The following is a 15,316-nucleotide window of genomic DNA, read 5'->3' as shown; positions in this document are numbered from 1 at the left end:
GTATTCTCTTCTGTCTCTACATGTCACATCACAATATACCTAATCAATAATATCTCTACTAGGACCTCCTAATTATACACACACATTTGTGTGTTCATATGTATCATATCAGGAGGCTCTGAGGTGTGGCTGTTTCTTAATAGGATGTCTTACAGTTTCTTCATATTAAGCATGCCCCAAACTGAGCGGTCTCTCCTACCCTGTTCCAAGCTTGCTCTTCCTGTATGCCCTCTCTGAGAGTGTTAATGGGACAACCATTTACATAGTCACTCCATTTTGTTCTCAATGGCTTCCTGACCACTTCTAGAGTCATCTTGTAAAAATGTTATTCTCACTCTTTTGTGTAATATCAGTTGAGGCAAGGATCATTAATAGATGCTAAAGCCATTAGGTTAATGGTTGTTGGGGAACAGGATTTCCATGTGTCCCCAAGATGTTAACCCACAGAGTACTTATTAATGACAAAAGTGGAAATATTATCTTTAAGGTGTAGATGGAGAGATTTGGCATCATTTTTTCAGTAGTTGAACAACCTGGTATTATGTGCCTCCTGATAATTAAGACAGCACATCACCTATGAAGGCTTTTTTGTCAAAAATGTTTAACCCAAATCTAATCGTGAGGCAACAGACAAATTCAGAATATAGGATTTTCTGCATGGTAAGTGACTTGGATACTAAAAACAAGTCAGTGTTGTAAAAAACCAAAGGCAGGGCAACTATTAGAGCTTAAGAGACAAGAAACAACAACCAAATGCAGTGCATGATTGTTGTCTGAATCCTGAATTGGGGGGAAAACTCCAAGCAGCTATAAAAACATTTTTGGGGACAATTGAGAACATTTAAAGAGGGCTATAAATTAGATTATGAAAGAGAGAAGACAAGTTAAAAGATAACTGGGGAAATCTAAGTCAAAGTTATAGGGCTGTTTATTTGTTCTTTCAGGGGTTTTGTAGGTTTAAAATTTTAAGAAAAAGGGGGGTATGTTTCTGCCTCCTTTTTTTTTAAACACAAAGTATCAAGTTAGAACCGCCTCCCCCCCATCAGTTCTGATTGTGTCACTCCCTGGTTAAAAACCTTTAGTAGTTAAGCACTGATCTCAGGATCAGTTGTGTTATGAGACTGTGGGTCTTGTTTAAAGCCTTCTGTTATGGCTTGCTCTCTCTGACACTGCTCCAGGAGAAGGGGGGAACTACCTTGTTACCACCAGGTGGGAAAAGCCCAGGTCCCCCACTTGGTGTCTGTTGGCGCCCAAGGGGAAATGGGACTCTGTTACTCGTGAGCAGGGATGGGAGTCCTGGCTCCCCACTCGGTCTCCAAGGACACCATGGGGTGGGGAGTTTGTTACTGGCTAGGGGGCGTAAAAATCCCACCTCTCTGCTTGGCTCTTTGACACCACTCTAGCAGGACTATTGGGGTGCCTCATTGCAGCCTTGTGAGGTTTGACGTCTACTTGGCCTTTGCTGGAAGGGACAGGCCCACAATTTTTTTCTATGGTGTTTGCATGACTTAGAATGGTTACTATCTAAAAGTTTTCTGTCTTGTTAGGCTTTGGCTAGAGAGAGCCATATATATATATATATATATATATATATATATATATATATATATATATATATTTTTTTTTTTTTTTTTAGGTACCAGAGATTGAACCCAGGACCCTGTACATGAGAAGCAGGTGGTCAAATCACTGAACTACGCCTGCTCCCTGTTTGGGCTTTTGAAAATCTTTTGACATTTCAGCTCTAATTCTGGGATATATGATTCAAAAAGAAAACCTGAAGAACTCAGCATCATGTCATTCCTTGGGTTCCTTTGTCAGTCTGCCTCCTTCTTACCACCTTTCAGAATCTCTTTATGTTTTATACATATGTTTGTTTTATACATAATGTCCAAGTTCTTTAGCTGAACTTTGTGGAAGGAAAAGAGAAGAGTACATTTACTCCCCTCCTCCCATAGCACATTGCAACTCTTCATGGGCTGGGCCCTTCCTGCTTCAGCTGCCCGGTCCCCACATGAACTCTTTGGTCCAGCCATACCCACTACTTGGCATTCCTTGCACTTGCCTTGCGCTTCCAGACTTCATGCTTTTGCTCTTGCTCTTGCGCTTGCTCTTCCTCAGCTCTGTGTGACCTCCCCAGGCTGCCTCTGGTGCTCCTTTCAGTTCATTTGGATTTTCCTAAAATTTTCCTGGTCAATTTAAACACTCTTCCCCCAGGCTGAATTTTGCCTCTTCTGACCTTTGTAGCACCTTAAATTAACCTCTGCTGTTTTACTTCCATCTTATATTGTAATTATTTGTCTTTTCCCCCACCAGACCATGAGCTGTCTTTGAGGACTGAGACTTTGTCCCTGTGTCTCCTCAAACCCTCAGTAAACTAGCATAGTATTTCGTGATTGTTTATTGGGTAGTTGGATGGATGGGAGGATATACTTCTAGTTTACTACTGCGTTTGTTAATGTGTTCCCATCGATGAAGGGTATATGACCCCTGTTTCTCTAGTAGAAAAAGAAACCCAACAGGCTGCTACAGGGATACTTGGACTGTGACACTCCATCTCTGTTAACTATACTTTGTTCCCTTCTTTGAGTTTTTCTGAATATAGGATTGTTGGTAAGGTTCTGACATGTTATCTCCTTGAGGATGAGAGCCATCTTTTGATTAGATCAGCAACTAATAAAGTGATATTCTGACCCCGGAATTTAATAAATATTCTTTAATGATAATGATGAGGAAATAAGACTTGGTGGTTAACTGCTGTCATTTTCCTACCACGATGCATTTCCAGAACTGCTTTGTGGATCCTAGAAGACTTTCCCGTGACCACATGTTCAAACAAATCCAGTGCTGGTTGGGGGAAGCTATGGTGTGAGGTTCAAGGGTCCTTGTATTATTATTTAGTACAAGATGAAAGCAAAACAAGTCTGATCCTGATGTTCCTTCACTGTAGGAATTCCCCTTTTCCAGTGGCTGTCAGTATAATTTTGAAAGGATAATGGAAAGTTTTTTTTAAAATTTGATTCACAAATAACCTCATTTAATTAAGAGGAGAAAGAAAATGAGTGATGGATAAGGGGAACAGATTATTAATTGGTGGTTATAGCCAGCCAGGGTTGGGACCCATATCTAGAACTGAAAACCGTAATCAGTAATGCCACACCAGCCACTTCTGTTCATTTGATTTTTGTAGGGCGCTTGGTTATTCTTTTTTCCTTTTCAATATGTGGTGAACACTTCCTTTGTTTACTTAAGATAGTACAAATGTTCTAACAGAACCAGTTCCCAGGGGATGGTAGTAAAGGATCAAGAATTGCCCTTTGACACTGAAAATGTACACTTTCATAAGCAATATACAGCGCTCTTGTATTTGCATTGGTCTTTGGGGCTTTTCTTTCCAGTGACTGCCTTCTAGGAGCTTCTGGGAAAATGGAATTTCTAAGTGAGTAATATCCTGGCTTCTCCTGGCAAAGCCACTGAGGCAACAAGAAGTAGAAGGAGAGAAGTAGAGGCCCAAAGCAAATGCAGCCCTCCTAGTTGGACACATATCTACAGGTTAATGGTGAGACTTTGGGTCTTTTTTCTACAGCTAGCAGAGGCCCAAAGTTTAAAACTTACTTTCTGCTTTGTTCTGCTTCCTTATATCTCTCATCCCCTTAGCATGGAAGCCTGAGGTAGTTTTGACTCGATGTGGTCATTTGCTCCTATGTCCAGCAAGCCTGCGCCTTCATATCTGCTTCCCTAGGTTACCATGCACAGTCATGGTTTTAGCCAAGCAGGTCAGACATGCACAGGAGTACCCTCCTTCTCAAACCCCAAGTGTCCTGAGAGCATTAGCTCCCTAGGTACAGTCTCTCCCCAAATGAACCTGAGAAGTGCCTAACAGGAAGTCCTTACAGAAACCTGGAGGAAGAGGCGCCACGTGTTCCTCCTTCCTCCTTTCGGCCGTCTGTAGTTAACCGAAATGACTGAACCACTATCTGAGAACAGAATTAAAAATGGTAAAAGAGCAGCACAAACTGAGTTGGGCTACTTAAGAACTTGGAGAAATGGACGCACTTGTCAAAATGTTTAGACTAAGGAAGAAAAGGGAGGACAGAACTAGGCCTGGGTTGAGTCCATTTCCATCACCCACTGACTGAACTGACAGGTTACTGCATCTCACCCCATGTTTGTATCATCATGTATAAAATAGGAATAATTGTCCTATCTTATGGGTGGTGAAGAGGATTCAGTGAGATTGTAATGTTGTTAATTATAGGATGAAACAGTCTTTTGGGACTGGTGATTATTGCCTTTTGTCCTTTTCATAGTCCTCATTTCTGGTTCTCTTTACCAGGCCATGACCAACTAACGAATTCCTCTGGCCGCTATCTCCCCCTCCTGCTTATCTCCGAGTACCCAGTTCTAAAAGCTGCTCCTGTGGCTCCATGTTGAGCCTTTGATGCCTGCAGTCACTTTGAGCTCCTCTTTTGAGCCATCCTCACACTCAGTACTGTGCCCAAGCTGATCTTTCCACATTGCCTGCACTCAGATCTGCATCTAAGCAATAAGTGTGATTGAAGCCACCTTGCCTCCTTATCCAATAGATGCTTGCATCTCTATTTTTTTGAAAAAGTTAAACCATCCCAGAGGAGTAGAAAATACTCTGACTTGAGGGGGAAGACAATTTCAGTTGTAATCCTAATTCTGCCATTTACTAGATTTCATAACCTTTCTGAGCTTGTCCTCTGTAAAATGGAATATTAGAAAGAAAGCTGTACCTGTAAGAAAACAAAAGCTCACCCAGTTGTGGAGGAGAAAAGAATTTTATTAACAATCTTGCAAGAACAGGCACATGACCTGGATAAAATGGCAAGCGGGCCAAACAGCAAAAAACTGACGTTTATACCCTAAACCTAACACGCTGGTCCCTCTCCTGTTCCCCATTGATTGGGTACCTCAGGGGTTACAGCCTATCTGAGATGTCTAGGTTCTGCAGTTCCGGCTCTCAGTCACCGCTCCACGTGTCCTACACTCACACGGGCTGGGCGGGCTCAGCGCTGCTTTCATTCCTGGCACGCTTTTAAAATTTGGCACCATTTTCATTATTGGCCCCGCCCCCACTTCTCCCCATTGGCCCTTCTCACTTTGACCCGCCCCCAGCACTCACCATTAGGCCCCCCCCCCATGTTGTCGTGCCACTTTTCAAATTACTGGCGCCAAAGCCACTAGAACCCCTTTCCCTCCCTCCTCCAATGGCAGAGCCTGTGCTGGCTTCCCCTTTGTGAAAATTAAACTTAACCCTTTCCCACACCTACCACATGGAATCATTAGGAATATAAATTACCTAACGTGTTTAAAATGTGTAGAACTCAAGAATTCCAGGGATCATACTTGTGCCCACATTTTAAAGGTATTGGATGTTCTCTTGCTGCAGTGATTGTCCCAACTAGCTCTATTATCAACATTTTGGTGTGTTTTTATGTTGTTCATTTGGAGAATCTGGGACAAAAATCAGTTAATGTAGCACTTGTGTTTTAAGTAATTAAAGCCTAAATGATCCATAATTTTTAGTCCTTAAAAGGAACTTTGAAAAAGCTACCCCAGAGTTACTGAAAAGTTTCTTTCCATCTAAAGAAATATTCTGGTAACTTTCTAGTTTTGTCTCTTTGGTACAACAAAAATATTTCAAATCGCTCTGTGACCACTTGATGCGCATCTGGGTTTGTCTTTAATAAATCCCTTTGCCAAATGCAGGAGTTGCAGTCTTGCTACTGATAAGAGTGAAGCAAATGGGTGAATAAAACCATCCTGACATGGGAACATTTTCCTGTAGGAGCTCAGTCTTCATGAAAGTGTCAGTGTAGGAATTGGACTCTAGGAGGGTAACAGTGTGTCCTGACAGGACCTGCACCCACTTCTGGGCGATAGTGTTGGCATTACTTGAGGTGGCAGGAAGGATGCTTGCCTTCTGATCTATTTGGGTGAGTAGCTGAGCCAAGGCGAAATTGGATGTTTGAAAGAGACACAATGGAAAGCGGATTTGGCCTGATGGATAGGGCATCCACCTACCACATGGGAGGTCCAAGGTTCAAACCTAGGGCCTCCTGACCCTAGGAGCTGACCTACGTGGAGTGCTGATGCGCACATGGAATGCCATGCCATGCAGGGGTGTTCCCTGCATAGGGGAGCTCCATGCACAAGGAGCGCTCCCTGTAAGGAGAGTTGCCCAGCGCAAAAAAAAGTGCAGCCTGCCCAGGAATGGTGCCACACACATGGAGAGCTGACGCAGCAAGATGACGCAGCAAAAACGAGACACAGATTCCAGGTGCTGCTGACACAAGTGGACACAGAAGAACACACAGCAAATGGACACAGAAAACAGACAATGGGGGCGGAGAAGGGGAGAGAAATTAAAAAAAAAGAGACACAAGGGATTCTTGGTTAAACTGAAGACGTCATTTGGGAACCAGAAACTGTAACAAATAATCTCTTGGACATTGAGAAAGGAATGAACTTAGATCGATATGTGGAAATGTTATTTACTGGCATACTGTACTAGAAATCTGAAAGCCTGTAGTTGATTTAAAATTCCAACTCTTGTTACAACTTTTTAAAAGATTGTGAAGTTATCAAAATGCACATGAATCAAGTTTTAATATACTGTACGATGGGTAGATGAGGCTGTCCATTGTAGCATTTCTTTCTTTGAATTCTCAGGCATGGGAAGCAGACTTGGCCCAGTGGTTAGGGCATCCCTCTACCACATGGGAGGTCTGCAGTTCAATCCCCGGGCCTCCTTGACCCGTGTGGAGCTGGCCCACGTGCAGTGCTGATGCACGCAAGGAGTGCCCTGCCATGCAGGGGTGTCCCCCCCCCCGTAGGGGAGCCCCACGCACAAGGAGTGCGCCCCGTTAGGAGAGCCGCCCAGCGGAAAAGAAAGTGCAGCCTGCCCAGGAATGGTGCCGCACACACAGAGAGTTGACCCATCAAGATGACGCAACAAAAAGAAACACAGATTCCTGTGCCACTGACAACAACAGAAGCAGACAAAAAGAAGAACACGCAGCAAATGGACACAGAGAACAGACAACTGGGGCGGGGGTGGGGAGAGGGGAGAAAGGAGAGAAATAAATAAAATAAATCTTTAAAAAAAAAAGAATACTCAGGCATGACTTTGGCAGTGCAGGAACTCTATAACGTTAACAAATTCAATAAAAAGTAAATATATGGAAATAAATTTTAAAATGCCTGGACAGTGCCTGCTACATAAGTAGACACTCAACAAATATTATTCTCTTCCTTCCTATTACATGAGCATGCCTTTAATTCAATGGAACCAAATAGGAATTCATATAAACTATAGCCGGTACACTTATCCCTTGCCCCCACCCCAGTAGTGCTGTATCATCCTTTGTGCATGAAGATGTTATATACTCCCCTTTCATCAAGAAATTCTTTGTTTTTTGAATTGTTTTTCCAGAAATTGGATTTGTGCCTTACATCTTGGGGTAGCCAGTATATGTTGTTGAGGCAGCAAGCCAGCCAGAGTTTTGTCAGATAATCTGTGGCTGTGGTCAGAGTAAAACTAGCTGGTTTGATGGGAATGGAACCATGACCAAATCAATCATTGTGTTTGGTGGCCACAACACCTTCAGTGCTTCAGTATGTGTACCTCCTGCTTCAGAGCGCTTCCACACTCATTCAAGTCTTACAACAGCCCAGGGAGGCGGGCAGATCCTCACTCTGCAGAGAAGAAAACGAGACCCAGAAAGCAGTCTCACATGTGTCACCGCACTAGTAATCAGTCAAACCTGAGATTAGAACACAGATCCCTTCACTGTCTATCCAGGAGTTTTGTGAAGTTTTGAACCCAGATGAGAGCAAGAATTCTGATTGTTCAGATGAAACTTTAGTGCCCCCTGACAGAATCTTCTAGCTCTCTTGACACTAGTGTGCCTTTTGTTTGTATTACAGAATGTTCATTCTTTCAATGAATAATTATACTGTCAGAAAAGCAAAAACCTATGCTGTGCCCTGATAGAATTAAAAGTTCTCAGGATAGGAGATGGACAATAAACAAGAAAAATATGTAATATGACTATAAAGAATGTCAGATGGTCATGAGTGCTGTGGTGAAAAATAAAGCAGAAAAGGAAGATGGGATGGGGTAGGCATTATAAATTTTTCTTAGATTCTTTGTGCTTATTTTCTCATCCATGTGATAAGCTCTCCAAGAGCCAAGGTTATATATTCACATCCAGTACAGAGTCCTGCATATCAGGGATTTTGGAGATTGATTTTGGAGTTGAACCAGTTTTATACAGCAGAAACAGGTGCAGGGGTAGTCTAGGGATGTCCATTTACCCATGGGAAATGCCCAAGACGTCCCCAGATGAGAATTTGCATAGCTCGGACACTGCCCTGGAATGCTGCTGGTAGATTGGTGGAGGGACCCTGTTCTGGTCTTCCTTAAATCTAGAACTCCCCCTGCTGTTATACTATAGGATGGGCTCTCCACCGAGCAAGTTTCTTTTTTTTATCGAAGATAAAAACCTTTCTAAAAAATAAGTACTAATGGGCCATAAGTACTAATGGGCCATTTGGAGCTTGGTTCTTGACCTATTGTTGTGGCCCATCCCACCATGGGGGGAGAGGAAGCACAAAGGCCCAGGCAGGATAGAGTCATATCTTTGTTCTTACTACTTTTAGCATCTTACTACTTTTACTCCTGTGCTCACACCACAGCCATCAGCCTAGCAAAAATTATCTCTGCAAACAGTTTCACAGCTGTTCTGAAATCCTAGGGCAGCAGAAGTGAAACTGACCACAGTCTTGTAAATTTCTCTTATTGCTATTGTTCCCTACTTAAAGTGAGTCAGGCCTTTCCGTCTTATCCTCAGTGTGCCCTAAATTGTCATTTGTCCCTATAGCTGAGTTTTTGACAAAAGGAGACAGACCCTGTCTACATGACGCAGCATTTGTAGAGGATCTTGGTTTGGTCTCCACCTCACAGTTGCTTGTTGTGGAGAGCTGTGGTCCATGTGGTAGTAACCCCAGAATAGAGCCAGGCCCTTGACCAGGGTTCCAGTAAGCCCTTCTTGTCAGCTACTGCTTGTGGGTCAACCATACAATTGTTGAGAATTTCTTTTTAGTCCTTAGAGATGAAACTCAAGTTAATTTTAGCAGTACTGTCAGTATCAGTTGAAGTGAAGAAGGAAATGGTACCTGGAGTGGACATATATCTTTTTGGTTTAGCTGCCCCGTTAAGACAATTTTGGTCACTTTTTTATTCCTAATGAGTTTTAAGAATTCTGATGCCTCTGACATGTGCTCTGCTCCTTCTCAAATCTAGGTCTCCCAGAGGATAACATGGAGCCCAGCAGGTGTTAGAGAGTTGACTAATGAGCATTGTGCAGCTGACTGTCCAGTAATGGGTCCTAGACACTTTTTCAAGTTATAGTCTATGGGTGCACTCTTTAGAGCCCAAGCTTAGGCAGTGACTGGTCCCCTGAAGAATCATAAAACAATCCAAACTGCTTCAGTGGGGCAGCTAAGCCATAAAGATACACACTCATTCAGGTGCCAGTTCCTTCTTTGCGTCAGCTGATATTAATAGCTCTCTAAAATTAACTTGAATTTAAGATGCCTTCTTCACTGTCGATTATAGCACTTTACATGATGCTTTCCTATAAAGTAATTCTTTTTTTTTATTCATTTATAGAAAAAGCTGATATCTGTTGTGTTTTTTTATCTTTTTTTTTTTTTTTTTTAAAGATACCTAGATCACCACACACACAAAAGTAATTCTTGTATGGTATTTGCCTCCAACAGCTTTGAAAAGTCCAGCTGCATTTCATGAACAGAGAAGGAGCTTGGAGCGGGCCAGGGTAAGGCACCTCTCTTCTCTAAACACCTCCAAAGAGCATTTTCAGAGCTGATTGTATTGCTCTTTCTATCTCCTTTCAATCCAGCATATTTTAGGGTCAGCCCTTACCTCACAGTTCTAAGCAGAAAGCTCTGCTTTTCCTGTTTCCATCCCTACCCTAATCATCTCTCAGGTGATCATACACAACACGATCAGAATGCGTTTTCTCCTGCAGGACCTTTAGGGGTATAGAATGATCAGTCAGTCTTCTTTCCCTGAACCTTGCTCAGGAAACCACTAGTATTTCCCATCTTTACACTTAACCTTTTGTAGCTGTTGGGCCGTGAGCACCAACTGTGGGAGAGTTTGTTGAGTAGTAGTTCTTGGTGCCCAGAGCTGTATGCCCAGCTGGTCTCTGTCTGCTTCGGGAGCTCAGCGTTCACTTGATCTCTTTGGAAAGCAGAAGCTGGGCCTCACAGTCAGACCCCAGGTTTCGTGCTGCAGCACCTTACTTACTGCCTTTTCCCTCCTCTCAGTTTCACTTCCCCCAGGGGCCTCTGGGGAATATTCTCCTGCAGCGAATGGGAGTAGATGGGGAAGTCGCTAGAACATGCTTCCCCTTCCGACCCTCTTCACTTTTTTTAATGTAAAAGACAAAGGGAAGAAACTACCCCAAGTGGAAGACTGAAGGTGTGGCTCCCTGACGATACACAACTCTATTATAGGCTCTGAAATACTTGCCTATAAGACTTTTTTTTACTTTCTTCTGTGAAAAAAAAAAAAACTTCCTTAGAAAGTCCTGATGAGTTCTTAGTGAGTGGGAAGAATGGGGTCGTGGGTACTGCAAATTAAAGCGTAACAAAATGCAGTTTTTGTTTGCTGGGGGTTTCCTGAGGGTATTAGAGAATTCAGGGGGAGAAAAAGAGTGGCATTTCCTGTGCCCGTCCCCAACTCATTCTTAAGACAGGGCACCATTTCCTTGACTGCTTCTCAAGTAGGCAGGGAGTAAATCATAACTAATTAGAGAAGCTGCTGTTTTATTGAGTACTTCTCTGCCATATTAGCTCTCATAAATTAGGTCCTCTTGCCCTCATTTTATAGATGCAGCTAAGATTAGTTAACTAGGTTAACCAACTTGTCTAACTAGTAAGTAGAAAGCTGGGACTCAAACTTTTGTCTGTGGGCTTAAGATGTTTTCTTAATCACTACTGTAGTCCACCTCAACCTTAGCTGCTATTTAGAGCTTCAGATAGCTTAGAAAATATGCCTCCCGCTGGCAACTGTGACCCGCAGCACCCACCACCTGTTCTGCCATCCTCTCAACAGCGAGGCAGATTGGGTGATACACCCAGAGCCCACAGCTGCTTTAAACCTTCTACTAGAGAGCTCCCCCACCCCAGGGCTGGTGCAGCTGCCCAGCCAGAGTACCAAGGGAGCAAAAGGCCAGAGCAAGGACAAGCTTTAACCTTTCCTACATGCAGTGTGCTCTGATATTTTTCCTCCCATTCCCTCCCCTCAGCTCCCCTCGACACATTAATGGTCTTTGATCTGTGGTTTGAAAATGCTAATGCAGATGTCAATTGCATACTCTGGAGTCAGACAGGCCTGGGGTCAGGTCTACCTTATAGCCTAAGCTTTGGTCAGCAGGAATGGATTTACTTTACCTAGAATCTAATAAATGCAGAAATGAGAAATTGGGTTTTGGGGAACTAAAGTTATGACACTATGTTATAAAAATTAGTATTCCATTTGGCAGCCATTCAAAGTGAATTGAAAATGATCATGAGATCATACAATGCTAATTTTTTAAAAAATTGGATATAAAATTATATTCAGTATGATAACGCTGCAAAATTATTGTCTACATGGAATAACGACTAGAAACAAATGTCCCAAGATACTAACTGGATGATGATTAAAACAATTTTTTTTTGTCTGTTTTCCCTTTCTACTTCTCAAAATTCTCTTTGGTTAGCATATATTATCTTTATGGTAATAAAAGGAGGATATTACATGTATGTGTGTGTAATCCAGCCTGAGAGAGACACAGGGTCTTGAAAGTTAATGTCTCCTCCCAAGGCTATGCCTCTCCCAGGCTTCTCCTTGTTCAGAACCTTGAGTCACCAAGTTGAGATCATGGGGGTGGGGTCATGCAGAGGTGACCAGCAGCAGCCCTACGGCCATGCTTTTGTAGCCTTGTCCATGTCATAAGCTTGTAACCTGTTTTGAGTGCTTCTTGGTTTGTTTTTCCCATAGACAGAGGACTATCTCAAACGGAAGATTCGTTCCCGGCCAGAAAGATCAGAGCTAGTCAGGATGCACATTTTGGAAGGTGAGTTAGATTGGAAATGCTTCTTCATCTAAACCCATGTTCTCAGTGTGCTTTTATTATTGCTCCATCCACATTTCTTCCTCTCTCTTATCACCCTCCTTTACCATTGGCAATGGGTATAGCCAGAGTCTTAACACAGTGAAACAGCAATGCTGTGGTAGCTGCCACTGGTTTTGGAGAATTACCAAAAGTACCTGATCACATTGCCTTAGGTTAGTTAGCTTGACTCCTTTCCTCTGCCATTGGAGACTCTTGATCTCACCACATCTTTTTTTTTTTTTTTTTAAGATTTATTTATTTATTTATCTCCCCTCCCCCCCCCACCCCGGTTGTCTGTTCTCTGTGTCTATTTTCTGCGTCGTCTTTGTCCGCTTCTGTTGTTGTCAGTGGCACAGGAATCTGTGTTTCTTTTTGTTGCGTCATCTTGTTGTGTCAGCTCTCTGTGTGTGCGGCACCATTCCTGGGCAGGCTGCACTTTCTTTTCCACTGGGCGGCTCTCCTAACGGGGCGCACTCCTTGTGCGTGGGGCTCCCCTACGGGGGGGGACACCCCTGCATGGCAGGGCACTCCTTGCGCGCATCAGCAGTGCATATGGGCCAGCTCCACACGGGTCAAGGAGGCCCGGGGATTGAACCGCGGACCTCCCATGTGGTAGACAGACGCCCTAACCACTGGGCCAAGTCCACCGCCTCACCACATCTTAGTGGTGGATAGAATCTCTTTTCTCTGCCAGGGCAAAGCTTTCCTCTCTTGAAAATCTGGTTTAAAAATTCACTTACTTTCTTTTTTACATTCACGCATTCATTGACTCAGCATTATTTGGACACCTGTAATTATATAAATAAGATCATTCCAGACGTACCTGCCCTGGTCCCAGCCACACACTTCTTTCCACATTTCTTGTGAAGCAAAGGTTTTGGTTCCTGGGAGCAGAGTAAATCCATGCATGCATTTTTTTTTTAAAGATTTGCTTTATTTATTTCTCTCCCCTTCCCTTCCCCCTCCCCCCCCTCGTTGCCTGCTCTCTGTTCTCTGTGTCCATTTGCTGTGTGTTCTTCTGTGTCAGCTTCCATTCTTGTCATGCGGCACCAGGAAACTGTGCTTTTTTGTTGTTGTGTCATCTTGCTGCATCAGCTCTCCATGTGTGCAGTGCCACTCCTAGGCGGGCTGCACTATTTTTGCACAGGGCACCCATACATGGGGTCCCTGCCTGGCATGGCATTCCTTGCACGCGGCAACACTACTCATGGCCCAGCTCACCACACGGGTCAGGAGGCTCTGGGTACCGAACCCTGGACCTTCTATATGGTAGGCAGATGCTCTATCAGTTGAGCCACAGCTGCTTCCCCATGCATGCATTTTCGTTTGTTTAATTTTGAACTCTTTGGACTGGAAGAGCTTTCCTAGTTTGAACCCCACAATTTTGAAGATAAACACTGAGACCCTGAGCAAGGAGAGAAATTGGGCCCAGTGACATGGCAAGTTCAAGGTAGAGCAGAAGCATTCTGTCATCTGGTGCTCTTTCAGCTCTGTAGTTCCACCCCAGGAAGTCCTCTGGCTGGCCTGTGCCTCGTGACCGCTGGTGTGAGTGACCGCATGCTGCCCACAGGGGTCCCTTCTTTTGACCTCATGAAGCTTGAGGCCTGGCCACTCTTTGGAGAGTTACTCTGGAATTCCCAGGGCAGAACCAGGTTCACTCATACATCCTCCTGCACCTCATTTTCTCATGGGCAGAGACCTCGGCTGAGCCCTCCCTCCAGGCCAAGCAGCTGAAGCTGAAGAGAGCCAGACTGGCTGATGACCTCAACGAGAAGATTGCACAGAGGCCTGGACCCATGGAGCTGGTAGAGAAGAACATCCTGCCTGTGGAGTCCAGCCTGAAGGAAGCCATCATTGGTAAGGCCACCCTGCGTGGACGTGCAGGCCAGGACGCAGGGGGAAGGGGTTGCTGTGAGTGGAGCAAAATTGGGTCAGGGCTCTTGGCTTCTTGCTGTTTGGCTCCCTGCCTATTAGTCTTATGGAACCAAGGTACACAACGGAAGGGCCTGACAAACAGACTGAATGGCTTGAAATAGTGCCAGTTGCCTTAAGGATCAGGGCCATACAAAAATAACGGACAAAATAAATAATAGATTTCTGTCCACATTCCATCTCTGTAAATTCAAGGGCTTATTTCTCACAGCATAGGTAGGTGTCAGAATTGTTATGGAGATGTTGGGAATTAAAAATCTGTGCATCACTGTTTTTATTAGTGAAATCCCTTCTTGGAACTTGGCACTTTCACCCGATATTTCATTCAGCAAATATTTATTGATCCAAACAGTGGCAGGTGCTAGGAACAGAGCCCGACAGGACAGACCAAAACCCTTTGTCCTTATGGAGCTCATGCCCAGGAAGGGATACAGGCAGGTACGCAGGCAATGGCAAGACAGAGAAGCTGGACTGGAGGGAGCTCAGAGCGCTCCAGGCACACAGAGAAGGGCCACCGAACTGCGCCATGATCTTAGAGGAGGTGATGGGCAAACCTGGAGCTGAAGGAATGGTAGGAATTAAAGTATATATGATGGGCTTGGTAGGAGGGGGAAGGAGAGGAAACTTTCTGGGTGAAGAGATGAACTCCCCCTAAGGCAGTTCAGGGTGCTTGCCTGTGGAGCTGGAGAGAGGAGTGTCAGGACATGAGGTTGCCTGAGCCCAGGATGTGCAGGGCCTTTAGTGCCTTGGTAAGGCTCACACCCGATCTCAGACATGGCCATGCGTTCCTGCCCACAGGGAGAAGGCTGTACTTTCAGAGAAGAGATTTCACTTTGCCCTCTGCAGTAATAAGTTATAATGCTGATCAGGGCATGAGAGGGGAACTGCTGGAGCAGCCTCTAAAACATACTGAGTTTGGCCCTGAGCCTGGGTCAGAGGAGACCGGAGGTTTCCTAGGGCCTCATCTGCATTGTTAGCACAGTGGGCAGCTGCCATGCTGGAGCCTGACACGCCCTGGGCCACTAACAGTCCTTTTCCCATTTGGGCACAGAAGCCCTTATAGCCCTCAAAGATACCCTAGTGTCCTTATTCACTGATTTGTCCTGGCATTCATCCTGCCTCATCTCAGTGCTTCCCAGATCTTCACCAGATTCCCCATCAACTGT

The 15,316-nt window shown here is 44.3% G+C and overlaps 1 protein-coding gene across 7 annotated transcripts in view; it reads left to right on the top strand.

Moving 5' to 3' along the window:
• MRTFA (myocardin related transcription factor A) overlaps positions 1 to 15,316 on the top strand; it is a 307,327-nt gene that overhangs the window by 274,244 nt on the left and 17,767 nt on the right. For all 7 annotated transcript variants that reach the window (XM_058309168.2, XM_058309167.2, XM_071218717.1 and 4 more), the window contains 3 exons: positions 9,814 to 9,869; positions 12,104 to 12,179; positions 13,914 to 14,075. In XM_058309168.2, the coding sequence (XP_058165151.1) occupies positions 9,814 to 9,869; positions 12,104 to 12,179; positions 13,914 to 14,075 (294 nt within the window). The remainder of the gene's footprint in view (positions 1 to 9,813; positions 9,870 to 12,103; positions 12,180 to 13,913; positions 14,076 to 15,316) is intronic.

The sequence above is a fragment of the Dasypus novemcinctus genome, chromosome 12, assembly GCF_030445035.2.
Source record: "Dasypus novemcinctus isolate mDasNov1 chromosome 12, mDasNov1.1.hap2, whole genome shotgun sequence".
Lineage (NCBI taxonomy): Eukaryota > Metazoa > Chordata > Mammalia > Cingulata > Dasypodidae > Dasypus > Dasypus novemcinctus.
Note: the sequence above shows the minus strand (reverse complement) of the source record. Positions and strands in the feature narration are given on the sequence as shown.